Genomic DNA, 23,585 nt, shown 5'->3' on the forward strand with positions numbered 1-23,585 from the left:
TACTTTATCCTACTGCTCTTCTTTCTATACCCTCCCTCTTTATGTAATTTACTTTATCTTACTGCTCTTCTTTCTATACCCTCCCTCTTTATATCATTTACTTTATCCTACTGCTCTTCTTAATATACCCTCCCTCTTTATATAATTTACTTTATCCTACTGCTCTTCTTTCTATACCCTCCCTCTTTATATATTTACTTTATCCTACTGCTCTTCTTTCTATACCCTCCCTCTTTATATATTTACTTTATCCTACTGCTCTTCTTTCTATACCCTCCCTCTTTATATATTTACTTTATCCTACTGCTCTTCTTTCTATACCCCCCTCTTTATATATTTACTTTATCCTACTGCTCTTCTTTCTATACCCTCCCTCTTTATATCATTTACTTTATCCTACTGCTCTTCTTTCTATACCCTCCCTCTTTATATCATTTACTTTATCCTACTGCTCTTCTTTCTATACCCTCCCTCTTTATATCATTTACTTTATCCTACTGCTCTTCTTTCTATACCCCCCTCTTTATATATTTACTTTATCCTACTGCACATCTTACTATACCCTCCCTCTTTATATCATTAACTTTATCCTACTGCTCTTCTTTCTATATCCTCCCTCTTTATATATTTACTTTATCCTACCGCTCTTCTTTTTTTCTCCTCCCTCTAGATCACTTCATTCCTCCTCTACTCCTATCTTCTTTTGCACTTTCCTTCTGACCTTGTATATAGCTATGTACTATTCCTTGGATTACATTTATTTTTCTTATCCATTGTATCCGTAAGTTTGTTTTGCTCTTTTCATTATTAAATTTTCTCTATTTATATGTATTTGTATGTTTTGTTTGGGGCTTTTCCCTCGGGTCTTCACTGAAAATAGGTAATTTCTTACCCAGTTGGAGTAGCCCGGTTAACAAATTTGAAATAAATAAATAAATGCTAAACCCACTAAGAGAAGAAAGGGAATGTGAATAAAGTTGCAGCTTCCCCTTTGTAATATTGAAGTGGTGGGTAATAAGAAGCAGGAGTCTCATCAGTGGATGTTCTTCATGTTTCACTGTTACAGTCCTGACTTGTGGTATTATCCTGCTTTGGAAGCTCAAACGTACATTTACGGTACTGTCTTTAGAGACAGAAGTTACTAAGATGAGAGCAAAAGAATTGTCAAAAGCAAAAAGCAGAAGAAAGCTGCTGACGTGAATTGCCTTTTGCAGAAGAAGGAATAAGAAAAGAAAAAACACTGATACCTGTATTCATAGGTGAAGAGGTTATACCCACTACTTAATGTCAGAATACTGATGAAAGTACTCTGGACTTCACAGATAAGCAATGAAACTTAAAAAAGCACAGTGAGGACAATGCATAAAGCATGATCATAGAAAATGTAGCCAGAACTGGAGGGGAAACAAATGAGCAGAATGGCACCATCCCATGCTAATATTTTGAATTTAAGAATGGTTTGCAGCACTTGGTAACCAAAGATAAAGGAGAAATACTGTGCCAACTGTTGATTCCAAAACATGTAATGAACACTTGTGATACTGGCACATAGCCATATTTTGTGAGGACCCTTGGGGAAAGACCAAACCAAAGCTTAAATTTTAGCTAGGTTTTATTGGCATGATGTTATGAATGATATTTAACTTCTGTGCCCTCTGCCTACAATGTCAAAAGAAGGTACCACATCCTCATTTCAGAAGTCTGTCGATACCCACGCCTGTTATTGAAGTCCTGTTCATATGGGTAGCTATGGATCTTGCAAGTCCCTTTGTAAAACTTTCTAATGTCTATCAGTACATTCTTGTGATGACTGATTATGCCACTAAGTTTCCTGAAACATTATCCCTGTGAAAATGCAGTGGTTAGTCCACAGGCAGAGAACTATTGATGTCCTTCAAGGATGCATCTGCAGTCATAACATATGGGTTGTCCTGCCTCAGGCAGCCCTTCAGTCGGACGGATTCCAAAGTCTGGGTCTGGCCTCGGCTGATGTCGCACTTTCCCCGACGTCAGAGCATCTGGGGTATAAAAGCATCAGCCGACGCCATTTTCCTCAGTCTTTCTTGCCGCGCGGTGCCCGAAGCAGAAGCTGTTCGCAAGTGCCGGTCGGTCAGATCCAGTGATTTCAGCTACCGAAGACTTCGAAAAAGCTAAGTACCCCGTTGGGGACTCTTTCTTGCCTCAGCCGATGTCAGACAAAGTAAATAATTGTTTAACTTGTGGGAAACAAATACCTCATAAGGATTTCCATTCTTACTGCCTTCCTTGCTTAGGCCCAGACCACGACGTATCGGCCTGTTTAGCCTGTGCCTCCTTCAACCGACGAACTCTTAGACGTCGGTCGGAGTTTGCAGAGGAATTTGTTGGAGCCGCTTTTGCTTATAAAATGCCGTCGGAGACTCCGACTTCGCATATGGTCAAAAAACGCAAGGAAAAGGACCGACACTCGTGGCCCGCGGTTTCGGCTGAAACCACGGTTAGGCCTACCGTGAGTGTCTCGGTTTCGGCCGAAACAGAGTCCTCGGCGATTCCTTCTTCCGAAACCATACTTCCGACCACCGAGGCCCGAGAGGCCCCGGCTGAGTCTGCTTCAGAACTACCTACCGAAGCTAGTGTTCAGGAATTGTCCAACACCATACCTTTGGACATTTCTACCCCTGCACGTGGGGCAGCTAGGCCCCCAGCTTCTATGTCCATTAAGGCCTTTTCTAGGGCTAAAGCTGCCAAACTTTAAAAAGCTTTGCCTGCCAAATCTACACCCCAGAGGCCTTCTTCTAGTTCACAGATCCTCAGCCTTGCTGAGGACCTTATCTCCTTAATTAGGGGTTCACAACCTCACCCAGACAGGGCCTCCCAACCACCTCCTGACAAAAGGCCCAGGGCTGACCCCTCTGAACCACACTCCTCAGATGATTCCACGGATGGATCTGAGTTGTCAGACCACCAGGAATGGGCTTACTCACCTTATGAGGATTCAAATGCAGAGGAATCTATTCCTTTGGCCTCCCCTTCTGAAGAGTTTTCCTTCGGGGAGACTTTACACTCCATGAGAGAGCACTTTCAATGGCAAGGTCAGGATTTCTCTGATTCTAGAAAAACATTAAGGACCTTTTTGCATTTGCCTCAGCATAGGCCCGTAGCTATACCTCCTGTTCTAAATGTAATTGATGATCTGTACAATGATGTCAGTACAGCCCCTGATACTCTTCCTCTGGCCCCTGCCAAACCTGACAGATACTACAGGGTCCCGGATTCTCATTTCCATCTGTATAAAGCCCATTCTGCAGACCCAGAAACTATTTCTCAGGGCCCTAAAGGGGTTGCAGCCGCTACTGCCAAAAATCCCCTTCCCTCTGAAAGAGAGTCTAGAGCTTTAGAGAGATGGGGAAAGAAGGTGTATACATCTGCAACTCTTTCTGTCAGGGCTTTAAACTGTCAGTTCCATATGATACAGTATCAAGAGTATTTGTTAGATGAACTGAATAAGAAACTTTCTTCTCCTGAACCCCTAGACCGTAAATCTCTTCAGGATTTGGTACATAACTCACAGCAAGTTAGTAATCATTTCTTAAAATGTGGCTATGATGCACTGGAGGCTTCATTTAGATCAGCTATGACTGGTGCAGTTATTCGTAGGCATGCCTGGCTGAAGGAGCAATCTTTGCCAGACCATGTCAAAGCTAAACTCCTCGATGCTCCAATGGAGAAACAAAGTTTATTTGGCTCCCCTGCACAGGAGATTCTAAAAAAGGTTGAAGAAAAAGCAAAATCTGTGCAAACAGTTAAAGATTTCCTGCAAGTTCAACCACCCAGATTCAGCAGAAACTGGCCTACAAAGAATTGGTCCTTTCCAGACTCGGACAGAGCCCAGAGAGGCAGGAACAGGCGCCCTAGAGGCAGAGGTCAATCGAAGGGCTCCTACAGAGGCCGTCAGTGGCAACCTGCCAACCAGAGGAGTAGTGCAACAGCTACCATGACAACCACGACTACAGGACAGACTCAATGACTTGACTCTGATTCCGCCTACCAGGGATCAACTGGAAGCACCCTTGGGCGGAAAGCTGGCTTTATTCTCAAAAAACTGGCATTATATTACAAAGGATACATGGACATTGCAAATAATAGACAAAGGATACAGGTTTCACTTCCACACTTTGCCAAAAAGAAGCGGAATGCCAAACCTTCCACCAAATCAGAAGGCAGAGGCTTTTAAGACAAATCAGCAATTTACTTCAGATGAAAGCTATAGAAAAGGTACCATGTTCAGAACAAGGCCAAGGATTTTACTCCAGACTATTCCTTGTACCAAGAAAAGAAACTCAATGGAGGCCTATTCTCGACCTGTCCGCACTGAACACTTATCTCATTGTGCCAAAATTCAAAATGCTGACCCTACAGCAACTTCTTCCCATGTTGGGCAAGGAGTCTTGGCTGGTGACTCTAGATCTCAAGGAGGCATACCTGCACGTCCCTATCCAACCAAGTTACAGAAGACACCTCACATTTCTTGCAGGATCAGAGCATTATCAATTCTCAGCATTGCCCTTTGGCTTATCTACTGCGCCCAGAGTATTCACGAAATGCCTGGCATCAGTAATTGCACATTGCAGACTACAGGGAATCAAATTTATCCATACCTGGACGACTGCCTTATACAAGCGGACAACAAGAAAACATTGTTAAAGGACTTGGCCTATGCCATACACCTGTTACAGACCTTGGGATACACAGTCAACATCCAAAAGTCAAGACTAGTACCATCCCAAAGGATAACCTTTTTGGGTGCAGATCTGGACACAAACACCCAAATGGCCTTTCTCACAGAAGAAAAGCAAAAACAACTTCCAGCTTACTTCATGATTCTGACAAGACAAACTCAGCTTACTGCAAGGAAAATCCTGCAGGCCCTGGGTTACATGGCATCCTGCATAATTCTAATCCCACATGCCAGACTGCATATGAGGAAATTACAATGGTACCTAAGGAGTGTATGGTCTCAACACAGTCACAGTTTAGAAACCATGATACCAATCATTCCATGCCTTCAAAAGGAATTCCTGTGGTGGGCTCAGGCCTGCCAGTCCAACAGAGGGTTGCCTTTCAACAAACCAAAAACAAGGCAGACCATCACCACGGACGCCTCAGACCGAGGATGGGGAGCACACATGGAGGACAAATGTATCCAAGGCCTATGGCCTCAAGGGCAGCTAAGCATGCACATAAACCAAAAGGAAATGCTGGCAGTGAGGCATGCAATCGAGGCATTCAAACCCTTCCTCCAACAAGGACATCTGTTAATAAGGACAGACAACACCACGGTCATGTGGTACATAAACAAACAGGGAGGCACACATTCTTACCCTCTATGCCAGATGGCTATGAATCTGTGGGATCTATGCCTGAATCTCAATATCCAACTACAGGCCCAATTCGTGCCAGGGAAAGAAAATGCACTGGCGGACAGCTTAAGCAGAACTACCATGGATGCACACGAATGGAGGCTGCACCCAGAGATCTTCAAACTCAGAACAAAGACATGGGGAATGCCGGAGATAGATCTATTCGCCTCCCCACTCAATCATCAACTGAAGACATTCTGCTCAAGGACATACCACCCACAAGCTTGGAGGGTGGACTCTCTCTCCTTCAGCTGGAAAGCCCTAACAGTATATGCCTTCCCACCTCTCCCATTGATGTACAAGGTTCTACTGAAGATCAGGGAGGAACAGCCAAAAGTGATACTAATAGCTCCGGACTGGCCAAGACAACACTGGTATCCACTATTGAGAAGCATGTCTCAGGCAAAATCATGGCCTCTCCCCCTATGGCCTCCTCTTCTAACGCAGAACAATTTCAAGACCCTACATCCCAACTTGAAAACATTACAGCTAACTGCCTGGAAAATTCCTTAATTCCCAATCAAACTGTCTTATCTCAGAGGGTGAAGGACATTATCCTGGAGGCTCGCAGGCCTTCCACAAGGAAGACATACTCAGCTAAATGGAAGAGATTTCTCATTTGGAGCACATCAAAGGGCACAGATGTCACAGTGGCAAACCTAGCACATATCCTAGAATATTTAGCAGAATTGTTCCACAATGGTCTGTCCTATTCTTCCATCAAGATTCATGCTTCAGCAATTTCAGCAGAATACAATGTGGATCCACCTATCTTCTCACACCCTCTCCTCAGACAATTTCTGAGAGGGATCAAAAATGTTAAACCTCCAATAAGACCCCCTTCTACCTGCCTGGGATCTCAACTTTGTGCTGGAAAAACTGACACTACCTCCTTTTGAACCAGCAGCATCAGCAGATCTACAGTTTCTATCTTGGAAAACTGCATTCCTTCTGGCAATCACTTCAGCAAGAAGAGTATCTGAGTTACAAGCATTAATGGCAGTGCAGCCTTTTTCTTATTTTCCACCAGGACAGAGTGTCACTAAGAACCAATCCTACTTTTATGCCAAAGGTGGTATCTAGGGTATCCTTGAACCAAGCTATCCACTTGCCTACGTTCTTCCCTAATCCACAGAATAAAGGGGAAAAACTTTTGCACAACCTGGACATACACAGACAACTACGCTACTACTTGGACAGAACAAAAACTAGCAGAAAAACTGACCAACTTTTTGTAGCATATGCAACTGGGGTGCAAGGAAGAGCAATTTCCAAACAGACAATTTCAAAATGGATAGGAAATTGCATTCGCTTTTGCTACTCCTTTCATGGAAAGACAGTGCCTGAAAATATCAGGCCTCACTCCACAAGGGCCACGGCCACCACTACAGCTTTCCTACGGGGGGGGTGGCTACCAAGGACATTTTAGAAGCTGCTACTTGGAGCTCCGTGCATACATTTGCCAAGCATTACAATCTACCTTTATACTCTAGATCCAGAGCAGGTTTTGCAACTGCAGTCCTGCAGGGGATCTTAACTACACCATCCTTTTCTTAGTACCTCCTCCCCCAGATTGGCTATGGTATTCTACCCATATGTTATGACTGCAGATGCATCCTTGAAGGACATAGTACAGTTTTGTACCTACCATAAATGTAGATGTCCGATAGGTATGCATCTGCAGTCAGGATTGCCCTCCCTCCTTCCCCTCTGCGGTATTCCTAGGGTGCTTACCCCTCTTCTAGCTAGCTGGGGGAATCTATTATGGTGTATTTGTTTGTTTATTCATGTATATAATTTGCAAATGTTTGGAACTTTTCAGCATTTATCCAAATTTAGCCTTCCTAGAGGGCACCTGGCACCTGGGGCAAGAAAAACTGAGGAAAATGGCATCGGCTGATGCTTTTATACCCCAGACGCTCTGACGTCGGGGAAAGTGCGACATCAGCCGAGGCCAGACCCAGACTTTGGAATCCGGCCGACCGAAGGGCTGCCTGAGGCAGGACAACCCATATGTTATGACTGCAGATGCATACCTATCGGACATCTACATTTATGGTAGGTACAAAACTGTACTTTGTCTCCAAGTTAAGGATAATAAAACAATTTCTCATAGACCAGGGCACCCCTCTTATGTTCAGACTAGTGCACCAGCTTTGTCGATGTTCTAAAGTAAAATAGTTAAAAACATTAGTGGCCCACTGGCAAACGGATGAGTTAGTGTAACACTTTAATAATGCTTTGACGTCTGTGCTAAAAAAAAATAAATAACCGCGCATGATGCCAAGAAATGGAATCCGTTGTTTCCCTACCCCCCTTTTTACTTAAAGAAAAGTGTCCTAAGCTTTAATAGTACTTATTTCATATGAGTTCCTATACAAAAGATATCCATGAGGCTTGCTGAACATAGCAAGAAAGACTTGTGAGGAGGAGAAAAAAAAAAACATTTAGAAATATGATAGCAAACATTGCAACCTTGCACAATAGGTTAAAAGTTGCTGTGCCAATAGTTAAGGAACACATACAAAAGGCACAAGAGATGCAACAGATACTATGTAATAAAAATGCCAGACTTCTGAGAGATTACAGCAGGGAACAAAGTGATGTCCTGAGCTCTTTTTGTTGAAAATAAGTTCCTTGCCACGACATAGAACTTTGAAGTAGTAGAGAAAATGGACAAATTGAGCTCCAAAATAACATGAACTAGAAAGAGAAAGCCTGAGTAGGCACATCACATAAATGTGTTAAAACCATGGAGGGAAACCGACATCTGTAGTCAGTCTAGGAACTAAAATGCATACCAGTAGTGCAGTATCAGAGAATTCTGTCCCTACTTTTCAAATAAATGAGTCATTGGCTAATCTTTTTTGTTCTGCCTGGTACACACAAAATCTGTGCCAATGAAGAAGGTTAACTTGCTATGTAGGGTACTAGAAAAGAAAATTACTACATGAAGAACTCAAAAAAGATTAAAGTAGGAGTTACTGATGATTTACCGAAGTTTGACACTTGCCAGAGTAGATGATTGCATAGAGAGACTAAGCAAAGAAAGGTCTTTGAACAACCTAGATTTAGCTAAGCAGTGTTATCAGATTCCTATTACTCTTGAAGCCAAACAAAAGACAGCATTACCTATCTCAGAAGGTCTTTTTCACTATACTGTTTTACCTATGGACTTCACAGGACTTCTGCTATTTTTCAAAGACATGAGGGTAAAATTCTAAAATCTCCCACCAAGACCTCAGCCATGGAGAAGATTTAGTAAGAAGATTGGGGTCACAGTAAACTGTAGGACAGGTTGCGCCAGAGTCTTTAAGACAGGCAGGACTTAATGCTGCCAAAAGTAAAGTTTGTATGACAGAAGCCTGAGATGGTGTGATTTGGAATTGGGTAATTAGACCCAAGGCAAAAAAAAAAAATGTCCTCTGTCCAGTAGCTAAGATGAAAGTGTTCTTAGGACTAGCAGGGAGTTTTACAAAATTCATACAACTTTGCAAATGTAGTCTATTCTCTGACAGACTTATAGCCAAGGTACTTTTCCAGGTAGGCTGGAACATAGTAGCAGATGAGTTTTTTGATCAGTGTTTCAGTCTTCGTTGCCCTTGATTTTAATAAAGCTTTTGTTGTGTACATTGATATGTCTGATGTAGGGTAGGGAGCCTTGTTATTTCGGTAAGCAGTGGGTGAGGCACACTCTGACTACTTCCTGTGTAGGATTCTAAGGCTGGCCAAGACAGGATGCTGTTCGGTGCAGTCAGAATGTATCGCCATTAAATGGGCATGAACAACTTATTTGTTGCGACTCAACTTTACTTTGATAAGTGACCATGTAGTCTTGCATGGGCCCTACAAGTCACAGGACATGAACATAAAATTATGTGGGTGAGCCTTATCTCGATAGCCATTTAATTTCGGTATTAGGCACAAGCCTAGCATTAGCCACAAGAATGTAAATGGGTTAAACCAGTCCAGTAACACTGACCATTCAGGATAGGACTGGGGTTCTGTGCTGGGAGAAAAGCTATGGCATTGTAGTTGCTTTATATATAAAAGTGTTCATGTATGTATTTGTATTACAGTAAGATTTTGATGGTAACATGTAGTCAGTATTTTACAGCAATGAAGTCCTGTGATAGCACAGTCAAATGTGAATCACTGCAAAAACTGTTGGTAAAAGTAGAGCTTATAGCTCCAGTGATTTTGCATCTCATGAGGAAAAATTTGAGGCTGAGAGTAGAGATTCTTGGTAGACCCTGACCACACAAAGCCGGCTGTAATGGCCTGAATGCCTTCATAAAGACATGTAAAAAAATCAGGGGCATTCAGACGCCATGTATGTCTTGTATGTCTGTAAGGGATCATTTGCATGTCTGCATATTTCCTATGAGCATCCTTCAAAGGAGGTTTAATGTATTACATAGTGGCGTTTCAAGCTTGCTAGGGTCTTTTTGATATATGTATAAATATGTGCCTGCATATATAGATACATGTATAATTTGAATTCACATCGTACTTCTCACCCTATCAGCACAAGAAGTCGAGACAAAGCCAAAAAAAATGGGATAAAGGTAAAAAGCTAGAGACAAATTTTATTTTAAATATTGTTCTTATAAACTTAGAAAGCTGATGGATGTGTTAGCATGCATTTTCTGATGAACATGAAGTCTGAAACTCGATTGTTTTTCATTATTTAGTGACTTTAATACTCAGTGATTTGCCAGAAACCCACAAATTTTACTGTGAAAATGTGACTAGTTGAGAGGTATAATTCACATTGGGCATCAATGCTGCCCTTCTCATTTACATAAATATTCAGTGCTGTTAGTTGCTGTTGTACTTTGGGGGTGTAGTCAAGGTACCATGTATTATTTTTTTTACTTTTCTGTAGCACTAGATATATTAACACAGCACAGTGCTATACTTAAGGTGTTGTATTCCTTTTTTGCATCCTTCCTGAACAAATCTTAGTACAGTCAGCAAATGTCATTAACCTTGAAACATTATGGTCCTGGAATAAAAAATGTGTATATTAAAATGTTCAGATGTCTGACTAAGCAGGTTAAAAAAAAAGAATCTGACAGTGCTGCATTTTACATCCATATTCCAGTCTGTGCATAATCATTTCACAACAGTGTGACTCTCTGCTTCAAGCTATAATGCTCAGTGTGGCTATGTTAGGTGCAGTAAACTCTGACATCTTCCTGTAAGAAATTGATATGTTGACAATAAATTGCACATGATGATCTGACTGAGTCATGATTGGCCCTTTTCAGATGTGTTTCTGGAATTGTACAAACACTGTGTACCGTAATTGCAAGGTATCAAAATGACTGAATCTGTCTTTATTGTCTAGACATCGATCTTATTATTTGATACTAGTTTTATGGTATTACATGATACTGTTTTTCTTGTCAAGGCTTCAGTTTCAACATTAGTTAGAACATTAATCTTTCACCCATTTCATTGTAGTAATGCATGACTTGCAGCTTAATGTAATACAGACTTGATGCTGTTCCATAGAACATCTGGGGTGTTAGGAGACAGTGGGACAAATAAGATAGCCCAGTAAAACAGTGATTGCTTTAACCTCTGTCATACTGTGAGCATGGTTTTTACAAGGGTCTGGCGAAAGCAGATTAGGATAGCATGCCCTGCCATTGGTATCTCTGTGTACAGTAGTAGTGTCCAGGCCCTCCATTATTTGGCTATCATCTGTTGGAGGCCACAGGGCAGTAAGTATCCAAAAAAGGTGAAAGTGTTGCTGTTGTCTTGGGCATATGTTTTACTTGTACATATGAATCTGTATGTTTTTGTCAGGTTAGGAACAGCGAAAGGAACAACTGTGTCTTCTTGGAGCTGTTTGTTGCAACAGCTTTGTAATCAGCATCTTGAACAGTAACAAGGTGGTGTAGCATGTATCCAGAGGCTGCACTGCTGCTCCTCAAGTACCGCCCCTTTGTTTATCATGTCATCCTGTAGGAAATAGCTTTATTATGGCCCTTTACTAGAAGAGGAGTGATTAAAAAGCAGCAGCAAAGGATACATTTGAGTTTGTGACATTGTTGTATCATAAGGGAAAGGGTGGAAAGACTGCATTGAAGATAAATCTTATATCATGTTATTTTTTTTCTCCACTTAAGGGCATTTGATGTAGAATTACTCCACATAGCCCAGCATTTTAGTATACCAGTGGCAGAAATTGCCGTCAACTGGACAGAAATTGATGGTGAGTATGTGAACTGAATACTTAAAACTGATATGTGAATTTATTTTTTTTGCTTATAATGATTACACAGACTAACCATCTGACTTGCATAAGGTTACACTTTGCAGTTATAATTATTTGTATGGAATTTTATGAATTAGTGTGGCTGGTAAATCTGACTATGACTGTGCAATTTTGAGGAAATTTGTTGCCAAACTAGATTTTTTAGGGTTATGCTTAACTTAATTCCTGTATAATCTCCTTGACGATATTTGTGACCATCAGTAAGTCACTTCACCATACCAGAAATTCCATTTGATCTTTAGAAAATAGCTATTTGTCATGTGGGCCTTACTCAGTTCTCTACATGCTGTATGACATTTTCACTGATCTTGCTACTCGTCTCAAAGTAGGCAGTGTTGTATAGTATGACAACCACCCAATTATGGAAAGCTGAGCAGACCAAGAATAAACAGTTACATCAGTAACTTGACTATATGTCCACTACTTTTAGTTTGTAATGTTCTTTCATAATGTGTAGGTGCATCTTTAATATGACTGGATAACCAGAATTACAGTTGATGGTTTTGCAAAATATTTTACACTGTTACTGTTGCCATAGATTCAGAAAGTAACATAATATGGTGTAGAAGTGTTATGTATTCATTTCACACTTTCTAACAAGGAAACGTCTGTCTATTAAAAGATCATTATTTGATATGTTTGGGAGAAGAAGAAATAACAGACACAGATTATAGAAAAACATGTATACTGAAAGTAAAATTGGACCTAATGCTCACAAAAGTAATTGACCTAACGCTACAATGTGTGACACTTATTTCAGAACTATTGGAAATGCAGAGTAATAGTAAAATAACAGAAAAAGGCACAGAGATTTAGTGAAAAGTATAATCGACAGTGCAGGAAACATGAATAGGGTTTAGCATAACAAAAGAAGAACGGTTTATTTATAAAATGAAAAGATGCTTTTAATAGATTAGAAGTCTCAGTGAAGGAGAATGCAGATGTGAAATAACTGCATGGAGAGTTTATAGTTGAAACAAGGGGACCAGAGTAATGGAAGGAACAACAGAAAAAAAATTATTACAGTAAACTATCGGTTAACCGGCGCCCATGGGGATTGGTAGATGCCGGATAACTGTAGATGTTCTTCGTGTTTCACTGTTGCAGTCATCACATTTGGGTTATCTCCTTGCAGTAGCCCTCAGGCAGCCTGATTAAAAAAGTCTTGGGTCCTGTGTCGGTTGCTGTCCCTTCTTCCGTGATGTCAGGTCATCAGGGGTATAAAACATGCAGCCAACGCCATTACATTAGCCTTTCTTGCCATGCGGTGCCTGAAGCAGAAGCAGTTCGCAAGTGCCGGTCGGCCAACTCCTGAAATTTTCATTTTCGAGTTTCAGAACCGAAGTCTTCAACTAAAAGCCAAGTACCCCGTTGAGGAAACTTTTTCTTGCTCTAAACCAATGCCAGTAAAAGTAAATAATTGCATTACTTGTGTAAAGCAAATACCTCATAAAGATTTTCATTCGTACTGTATTCCTTGCCTAGGCCCTGACCACGACGTACCTCGCTGTCGGTTTTGTGCCTTATTTAAACCACGAACTGTCCGTCGTCAGTATATTTTCGCTTCTAAATATTTTGGTTCAATTATCCTGATATGTCTTCAGTAAGCCATCTGACTACCGACATTCCGAAAAAACGCAAAGATAAAGACAGGCTGCCTAGGTCCAAAGCTGCCGACAAAGCTTCTCCTAAGCCAGTCGCCAGTTTGCCGGTACTCAGTGAGGTGCTTTTGCAGCCCCTGATACCCACTACTTTAGATTCGCAAGCCTCTACTGAGACCCATTCGGAGTCCGGTATGCTGCGAGATGCTTCAACTGTGGAACCTGCGGATGTCTCTACCTTGGATGGGTCTGGAGCCGCTGTGCAGGCATCAGCTTCTGAGGGTGTATTCAGGCTTACTGACTTGCGTATTAAACCAATGCCATCTTCTTCAAGGCCTAAAACTCAGAAACCATGCCTAGAAAACTGACGCCCAGACTGCATGGTCAGGCCTCTATGCCTAAAAAAACAAATGATAAAATGGATGAAGACCTTATTACTTTAATGAGGGGAAGCCAGCCTTCCCCCTCTAAGAAGCCTAGGACTGAGTTTGCTTATGATACTTCTGACCAGGATTCTGAATTTTCTGATGTTCTTCGTCTCACATTGCTGCAGTCATAACCTGTGGGTAGTCCGCTGTCCTCGGTCGGCCCGAATACCAAAGTGTTAGGCTGGCGTCGGTCATAGTCGCTTGGATCTGATGTCAGTACGCAGTGGTGCTAAAGCGCATGACCGACGCCATATCCTCAGTCTTTCTTGCCGCATGGTCCGAAGCAGAAGCAGCGTTTGCAAGTGCCATTCGGCGTCCTGAAATTTTCGTATTCTGAGTTTCAGACCAAAGACCAAGTTGGGCTAAGTACCCCGTTGGGGAATATTTTTGTCTTTTCTTGCCTCAGTTAAATCCGGATGTCAGAAAAAGTTAATAATTGTATTTCTTGTGGGAAACGGATACCTCATAGGGACTACCACTCTCTCTGTATTCCTTGCTTGGGGCCTGAGCACGACGTAGTCGGGTATCGCTTTTGCGCTAGATTTAATAAGCGCACCATTAAACGCAGGTTAGATTGTGCTAGTCTTGTTTTTGGTAAGCGGTGCAACTACAACATGCCGTCGGATCCTCCGACGCCCGCTACCGCTAAGAAGCGAAAAGATAAATCGTTAAAGTCTAAGCAGGATGAGTCGTCCGTTGCGGACGCCGGTTCTTTGGAAACTACGGTGGAATCTGTGGATCCAGCCGAGGTTTCAGCTGAGTCTCAGGGGGAGCCTTTAATATTACAGGAATTGGCCTCTCAGGAGTCAGGTCAGGCCGAGGGGGCCTCTCAAGTTTCTGTAGTTCCTTCTTTACATAAGGTTGTTAGGCCTTCTACTTCTGTCACTAAAGCACCTTCTAAAGCTAGGCCTGGTCTTTCTGGCACAGGCATCAGCCCTAGTTCTGCAGGCTCTGTTCCTAAAAAACATATGCTGAAAATGGCAGAGGATTTGATTACTTTAATCAGAGGTTCTATGCCCCCCCCCCCAGATAAGAGACCTAGGGTGGAGACAGAGGTGGAGGGTTTGGAGCATTCCTCAGATTACTCTGAGTCTTCAGCTGAGGACATTCAGGATTTTCCTCCCTATTCTGATTCGGATGCAGAGGACTCCTGTCCTTCTGCTTCTCCTCCAGAGGATTTTTCTTTTTCTGAAACCCTGCATTCCATGAGGGAGCATTTTAAGTGGGAAGGTCAGGATTTCTCCAATTCTCATAAGAGGCTTAGGGAATTTTTGTTTTTACCACAGCATAGGCCCTTGGCCATTCCCCCTGTTTTGGATGTTGTTCAGGATGTTTTTTCTGAGGCTTCCCTTAATCCTGATTCTTTACCTCCGGCCCCTGTCAAGCCAGACAGATACTACAGAGTTCCAGAGGCTCATAAATATTTATATAAGAGTCCTAGAGCTGACCCAGAAACTATTAGCCAGGGACCTAAGGGTGTCAGGGCTTCTGTAGTAAAGAATCCAGTTCCTCTGGATAAAGATTCTAGAGCTTTGGATAGGTGGGGTAAAAAAGTGTATACCTCCTCCACACTAGCTATGAGGGCTTTGAATTGCCAGTTTCATATGCTGAAGTACCAGAATTTTCTGTTAAGTCAGTTGAAATCTAAGGTAGATGCTTTAGCTGAGGGTATAGAGTGTAAGGAATTGCAGGATTTAGTTCATGCCTCTGATCAGGTAGGTAAGCATTCCTTGCAGTGTGGCTTTGATGCTCTTCAGGCTTCTTCCAGGGTGGCTGCCACTGGTTCAGTTATTCGTGGGCACGCCTGGCTTAAGGATCAGAATTTGTCAGAGCATGTTAAAGCTCGAATTTTGGATGCTCCTCAATCTGAAGTTCTTTTTGGTTCTCCTGTGGAGTCAGTTTTGAAGAAAATGGAAGACAAAGCTAAGTCCATGCAGACAGTTAAGGAATTTTTACAAGTGCAGCCCCCTAAGTTTAGCAGAAATTGGCCTGCAAAAGGATGGGCATATCCTTCTTCCGATTACCAGTCTAAGGGCAGATCTAGACGTGGTAGGGGCAGAGCTCATGCTCAGGATTCTTTCAGACCTAGGACATGGAGTTCTCCTGCACAATCTTCTGGTGAGGGCAGGGGTCAGCCTTTTCGTAAACAGACCCAATGACCTGTATCTCCAGCTGCCAGATTCCTCCTGTCTGGCAGCTCCTCTAGGAGGAAAGTTAGCACTCTTCAAGCAAAATTGGCTTTTTGTCACCCAGGACAAATGGGTGTTGGATATTATAGATCGAGGCTACAAGTTTTATTTTCACACCTTGCCTCCTTTCAAAGGCATGCCGGACGTACCTCCTCAGCAAAAGCTGGAGGCTCACAAACAGATTTCTTTACTTTTAAAAATGGGGGCTATTCAGGTGGTACCTCCGTCAGAAGTAGGCCTAGGATTTTATTCTCGCCTGTTCCTTGTGCCAAAGAAGGGGAACACTTGGAGGCCAATTCTGGATTTGTCTATTCTCAACACATACCTAGACATCCCAAAATTCAAGATGTTAACTTTACAGCAACTTCTGCCTCTGCTAGGCAAAGATCACTGGATGGTAACTCTGGATCTCAAAGATCTTCACATTCCTATCAGGCCCAGCTGCAGGAGGTTCCTGCGTTTTCGGGCTGGTACTTTTCATTATCAGTTCTCTGCATTGCCCTTTGGCTTATCTACTGCGCCCAAGGTGTTCACAAAGGTCCTGGCTCCTGTGATAGCCTTCTTCAGACTAAGAGGAATACAAATTTATCCTTATCTGGACGATTGCCTGATTCTTGCTCAAGACAAAGTCACGTTACTTCAGCATCTACAGTATGTAATGGCAGTGTTAAGGTGCCTAGGGTATTCTGTGAACGAAACAAAGTCCAGTCTAGTACCCTCTCAGGACATGTGCTTTCTGGGTGTGAGACTGAATACAGCCTCTCAGATGGCTTTTCTGACCCCGGACAAACAAAGAAATCTTCCCCTATACTTTCAGAGATTATCCCTGCTGTCCAGGCTGACTGCAAGGACAGTCCTTCAAGCCTTGGGGTTCATGGCATCTTGTATTCTGGTACTTCCCAATGCCAAACTACATATGAGGAAGTTACAATGGTATCTCAAAAGTGTATGGACTCAACACTGCCACGATTTGGACACTGTCATTCAGATAATACCTTGCATCCAAAGGGAATTTTTGTGGTGGGCTCAGGAATGTCACCTAAACAAGGGACTCTCTGTGACCTGACCAGAGGCGAGTCAGATCCTAACGACAGATGCCTCGGACATGGCTTGGGGAGCACATTTCAATGGGAGATGGGTTCAAGACACGTGGCCTCCCAGACTACAGCATTTGCATATCAACATGAAGGAGATGTTAGCAGTCCAATTTGCTCTGATGGCTTTCAAGGATCTACTTCAACCGGGACAGGTGTTGATTCAAACAGACAACACAACAGTCATGTGGTACATCAACAAGCAGGGGGGAACCCATTCGTAACCTCTTTGCAGACAAGCTATGGTTTTGTGGGAGACTGCTCTGAGTTTGCACCTCACTCTTCAAGCAAGGTTTCTGCAGAACTCCTTAGCAGATGTTTTGAGCAGGCAACTGGTGGATCCCCACGAGTGGAAATTGGATCCCCATGTATTTCAACAGTTGACAGTGGCTTGGAGAACTCCAGACATAGATCTGTTCACGTCCCCACAAAATTTCCAACTGCCAAAATTTTGCACAAAGATGTTTCACCCAGAAGCTTGGAAAGTGGATGCCCTATCTTTCAGTTGGAACAACCTTCACGTCTATGCCTTTCCTCCTCTGCCTCTACTTCCCAAGGTGCTCTTGAAGGTCAGACAGGACAAGCCTTGCATGATCCTTATAGCTCCAGATTGGCCACGTCAGCACTGGTACCCTTTGCTGAGGAGTTTAGTTCGGGAGCCTCCTTGGCCTTTGCCAACAATTCCACACCTTTTGTCTCAGGCAAACAATCATTTCCTCAATGTCAAGATACAGTCCCTGCATCTGACAGCCTGGCATATTCTGTTTTAGACCCTGGGGGGTCGCAGCTTCCTCAGCAAGTTTTAAATGTCATTTTGGAAGCCAGGCGGCCTAGTACAAGAAAAGTTTATGGTGATAAATGGAGGAGATTTTTTTCTTTGGAGCACAGCAAAGAGCTTTGATGTTTCACGGCCTAATTTGAGTGTTACACTACAGTACCTTACAGAATTATTAGACAAGGGTTTGTCTTTCTCCACCGTGAAAGTTCATGCTGCAGCCATTTCTGCTCACTATGACTGTGACCAACCATTATTTTCTCACCCTTTGTTTAAGCAATTTCTTAGAGGGGCAAAGAATATAAGACCCCCACGTAGAGCTCCTACTCCTTCCTGGGATCTCAATTTTGTGTTGGAAAAGCTGACTTTACCTCCTTTTGAACCTGCTGCTACAGCTGAGTTGAAGTTTTTGTCTTGGAAGACTGCTTTTTTGTTGGCCATTACGTCTGCTAGGAGGGTATCTGAATTACAGGCTCTAATGGCAGTTGAACCATTCCTAATATTTCATAAGGATAGGGTATCCTTACGTACTAACCCTTCTTTTATGCCTAAAGTTGTTTCTGATGTGGCCTTGAACCAATCTATTCATTTGCCTACTTTTTATGCTGATCCCCAAAATAAAGGGGAAAAAATTTTGCATTCTTTGGATATTCACAGGCAGTTACGTTATTATTTGAGCAGAACTAAAGGGTTCAGGCAGTCTCAACAGTTATTCATTTCTTTTGCCTTGGGTTCACAAGGAAAACCTGTTTCAAAGCAAACTATTTCTAAGTGGATTAGCCATTGTATTGCTTTTTGTTATTCTCATCATGGAAAGGGGGTTCCGGCTGGGATTAGACCTCATTCCACTAGGGCTACTGCCACTTCTACTGCTTTTTTAAGGGGAGTAGCTACTAAGGCCTCACATGGCCTTCCTGAAAACACTAGAGGGGATAAATGTATCACCAAACACCATCATACTAGGTGACTTCAATTACCCTGATATAGACTGGGAACACTACTCAAGCCCAAACACCCTAGCCCAAAAGTTCCTGGAATTCATAAACTCAAATGCCATGGAACAACTAGTCACCATCCCCACAAGAGGAGATAACATACTTGATCTCATCATCATGAACATGGGAGCACAATGTTCAACACCAGAAGTATACCCCTCACTGGTGAGATCAGATCACAAACTAATCTCGCTGGAGGTCCTCATCCCACCACCCCACCTGAAATAAAAAGACCACAGTAAAGAACTTCTCAAAAGCCGACTTCACACTTCTAAAGACTAGTGTGGTATCCTTTAAGGCCCCCGAGCTGGCGGAAAACAGTACTCAAGCCGCTGAATCACTTACAAATGCCTTCTACCAGCACCTGCAGGACTGCATGGATAAGGCAATCCCAAGCAAAACAAAGACTATTTGTACCAAAGGCAAGCGTCCAGTCTGGTGGACCCAAGCCATAAACAAACTCTACAACAAAAGGAGGAAGCTACTACAAGATAGAGCAAAATCCTTAAAAGGTAAGACACCCTTGATCACTATAAGTAAAAAACTAAGAGCTCTCATAAAATCATCCAAAGCAAATTTCGAGAAAAATAGCTAAAGACTCAAAGACAATCATAAGGCCTTCTTTAGCTATGTTAGAAACCTGGGAGGAAACTCCCAGATATGCTCAGAACTAGTTCAAAATGATGTGAAGATTACTGATCCTACAGACATTGCCAACATACTGGCTGACAGGTTCAGTGCAAACTTCTCCCCCTCCCCAAAGGAGAGATATCTATACCAAGCGATTGCAGCCCCCAAACATCTCCAGCCCAAGTGAGAACTGCTCTCTCCAAAGCAAAAACACAGCATCCATGGGACCTGATGGTGTCCCGGCTGTGTGCTCCACGAACTCAATGATGAATTAAACCCACAGCTAGGACAGCTGTTTAATCAAAGTCTTACCTCTGGATACACCCAGGAGTGGCGCACTGCAACTGTGGTCCCACTTCACAAAGCGGTGCCTCCACCGACCCTGGAAATTACCGGCCCATTAGCTTGACAAGCCTTATCTGCAAAGCCATGGAGAGGATCATAATGGACCTCATAAATAAAGACATAGGAATTTGCAGACTTTGGATCCAACCCAGTTTGGCTTTGTCAAAGGAAGATCATGCCTTTTAAACTTGGTTGACTTTTTCAAACAGTCACCAAAGCCATTGATGAGGGAAAGGCAGTCCATACAGCCTACCTCGATCTGGCTAAGGCCTTGATACAATACCCACTCGGGTATCATTGAAAAACTCATCAGCTTAAATGTTAACCCATACATCACAAGATGGGTTGCAAACTGGCTGAGTGACAGAACCCACAGGGTCAGAGTTGCTGGCGCCATGTCAGACTCAAAGCCTGTCACAAGTGGTGTCCCACAGGGCTCAGTCCTGGGCCCACTCTTGTTTGGCATCTACTTTTCAGTACAAGCAAACACAGAAGGGTTATGGCTGACAAAGTTTGCAGATGACTGCAAACTGGGCGCCATAGTAGAAAACACATCTGACACAGATATCCTTCAGAAGGGTCTCACAGAACGGATAACTGGTGCCAGAGCCACGGCCTAAAGTTAAATGCCAAAAAATGCATAGTCATACCCTTCGGGAAAAACAAGGTTACCCCTAGCTACCAAATAGGTGGCAATCCACTGAGCACAGAAGAAGTTATCAGGGACCTGGGGACCCAGGTTGATAGTAGTCTGTCATTCGACACCCATGTAGCTAAAGTAGTTAGGAAGACCTTCTACATTGCCCACCTTATCATGAAGGGATTCTCATCTAGATCAAGGGAGGTCATAGTCTCCCTTTACTCATCACTCATCAGACCAATGATTGAGTACAGTGCCCCATTCGGAATGTATCTGACCCGACACTTGCAGCAGCTGGAGAGGCCACAAAGTTCCTCACCAAAAGGATAAAGGGTCTCAAAATCTGTCCTATGCTGCCCGACTGAAAGAACTCCAGCTCTATTCAGTCGCACTTGCTCAGAGGTGACCTTTGCCTAACATACAAGGCCATGTCAAACCCAGATTTGATGAATATGCTTCACCTCAAAAAATCTAGATCCATCAGAGCCACAAGGCCTGGAGACTTAAACCTCGACACGGCTATTAATAGGACGTGCTGGAGGGATAGATTCATCACCCAAAGACTCCCTATGCTGTGGAACAAAATCCCGGTACATGTGAGGCAGAGCACCTCGCTGGCCTTGTTCAAGAGAAATCTTGACCAATGGATGGGAGATCGCAGATATACCCCAGGGATTACCTCAGTGTCACTGCTCGACAGAGGCACAGCAAAATAATGGGTATAGTTCCCCATACTTAAGGGGTGGCGTAAGCCACAAAACGATGGGCTAGGCTTGCAAATGCCCTCGGGCAGATAGCCTAGTATGAACCTATGAACCTATGGAGGCAGCTACTTTGAGTTCAGTGCACACTTTTACTAAACATTACCATTTCCCTCTTTATTCCAAATCTAGGGCTGGGTTTGCCACTGCAGTTTTACAGGGCATGTTAGCAGCTCCTAGTGCTTTTTGATTTGGCCAACCTCCCTTACCTTTGCTTTGGGATTCTACCCACAGGTTATGACTGCAGCAATGTGAGACGAAGAACATAGTACAGTTTTGTACCTACCATAAATGTAGATGTTCGAGGATCCACATTGCTGCAGTCCAATTACCTCCCTCCTTCCCTCTGTAGTTTAGGGTTGCTGTGTTGCTTTTGGGGTGATTATTTTTTCTGTAATTGGTAGTTGGGTATTTTCTATGTTTGGCTATGGCCTTTCCTTTTTAGGCCTTCTGACATCTGGGGCAAGAAAGACTGAGGATATGGCGTCGGTCATGCGCTTTAGTACCACTGCGTACTGACGTCAGATCTGAGCGACTATGACCGACGCCAGCCTAACACTTTGGTATTCGGGCCGACCGAGGACAGCGGACTACCCACAGGTTATGACTGCAGCAATGTGGATCCTCGAACATCTACATTTATGGTAGGTACAAAACTGTACTTTTCCTCTGATGACCAGGATTTACCCTTATCTATTTATGAGGATTCTGATGCTGAGGACTCTATTCCCTCTGCTTCCCCCCCAGAGGATTTCTTTTTTGGTGAAACCTTGCATTCTCTCAGGGAGCATTTTCATTGGGAAAGTCAGGATTTCTCTGATTCTAAAAAGAGGCTTAGGGATTTCTTACTCCTGCCCCAGCACAGGCCTTTAGCCATACCTCCTGTACTAGACATTGTTGATGCCTTTTCGGAATCTAGCTTGGCCCCTGACTCTTTACCTCCTGCTCCCAGAAAACTTTATAGATATTACAGGGTCCGTGACTCTCACAAGTTCCTTTTTAAAAATCCTACTGCGGATCCTGAGACCATTTCCCAGGGACCCAAGGGCATTAAAGCTACTACTACCAAAAATCCTACCCCCCTCTGATAGAGACTCCAGGGCGCTGGATAGATGGGGTAAGAAGGTATAAACACTTCTGCAACTTTGGTCATTAGGGCCTTAAACTGCCAGTTTCATATGTTAAAGTATCAGCAGCATATTATTGGATTGCTTAAACAGAAAATGGTTTGATTCCTGATTGTGCTGAAAATAAGGATTTACTGGGTTTACTGCATTCAGCTGAACAAGATGGAAAACATACTTTGCAGTGTGGTTTTGATTCACTAGAGGCATCTTGCAGGGCTGCTGTGACTGATTCTGTACTTAGAAGGCATTTCCTCCACTACAGCTCTTTTGATTGTGCACCTTTAACTCCTAGTGGGCGTGGCTTCCCCCCACTACAGCTCTTTTGATTGTGCACCTTTAACTCCTAGTGGGCGTGGCTTGAGCCTTTAAAAAATAAAGTTATTATCTTACAATTCTAACAAATACTCATTGACATAGGTCAAATATCAATACAGCTGTGTTTGCCATCATGTATGCTTCAAGATAAAATATTCTGATACCTTGTACAGGGCATGGGTTTGGAATCATTTATGCAAAATATGAACAAGCAATATTTGATGCCTAGAGGAGCAGTAGGGAGTAACTGCAGAGGCACCTGGAGGCGTCACTCGGATGTAATGAGGAGCAATCCTTGCCAGATCATGTTAAAGCGAAATTACCGGATGCTCCCTTAAACCAGGACCACCTGTTTGGCAACAAGGCAGAAGTTCTTAAAAAGATGGAGGAAAAGGCTAAATCTATGCAAACTGTTAAAGATGTTTTACAAGTGCAACCTCCAAGGTTTAGTAGGCATTGGCCTTCCAAGAATTGGCACTTTTCTGCCTCTTCCAGACCTTCTCAGTCCAAACCCAGATCCAGCAGAGCTCCCAGTCTTCAGTCCCAGGGTACGCACAGGACTAAGCAGTGGAGAGCCTCCACTTCCAAATCTGGGAGTAATAACCCCCCCCCCCCCCCGTGGTAAACTGTCTCAATGACTTATTTTTAAAACTTCCAAGCACTTCACAACTGACTGCCCCTTTGGGGGGAAAGATTGCTCTTCATGCAAAGAACTGGGAACCCATTACCCAGGACAAATGGGTTTTAAATATAGTATCCCAGGGATACAGATTTCACTTCCACACAATGCCAACACCAAGCAGGTGGCCAGATCTACCCCCAAATCAGTGGGCAGAGGCCCAAAAGTAAGTAGTTTCTCTCTTAAGCATGAGGGCTATTCAGTTGGTACCAGAAAAGGAAAAGGGACAATGCTTCTACTCACGACTTTTCCTGGTACCCAGAAAAGAAATTCATGGCATCCTTTCCTGGACCATTCTACTCTAAACACCTTTTTGGT

General features: G+C 43.1%; 1 protein-coding gene across 1 annotated transcript in view; it reads left to right on the plus strand.

Moving 5' to 3' along the window:
- The window catches only part of ALG5 (ALG5 dolichyl-phosphate beta-glucosyltransferase), a 593,309-nt gene that overhangs the window by 497,933 nt on the left and 71,791 nt on the right, over positions 1–23,585 (plus strand). Inside the window, exon 9 of the mRNA XM_044073307.1 lies at positions 11,540–11,625. Coding sequence (XP_043929242.1) covers positions 11,540–11,625 — 86 coding nt within the window. The remainder of the gene's footprint in view (positions 1–11,539; positions 11,626–23,585) is intronic.

This window comes from Protopterus annectens, chromosome 5.part1 (assembly GCF_019279795.1).
Source record: "Protopterus annectens isolate FY-2018-M chromosome 5.part1, PAN1.0, whole genome shotgun sequence".
Taxonomy (NCBI): domain Eukaryota; kingdom Metazoa; phylum Chordata; order Ceratodontiformes; family Protopteridae; genus Protopterus; species Protopterus annectens.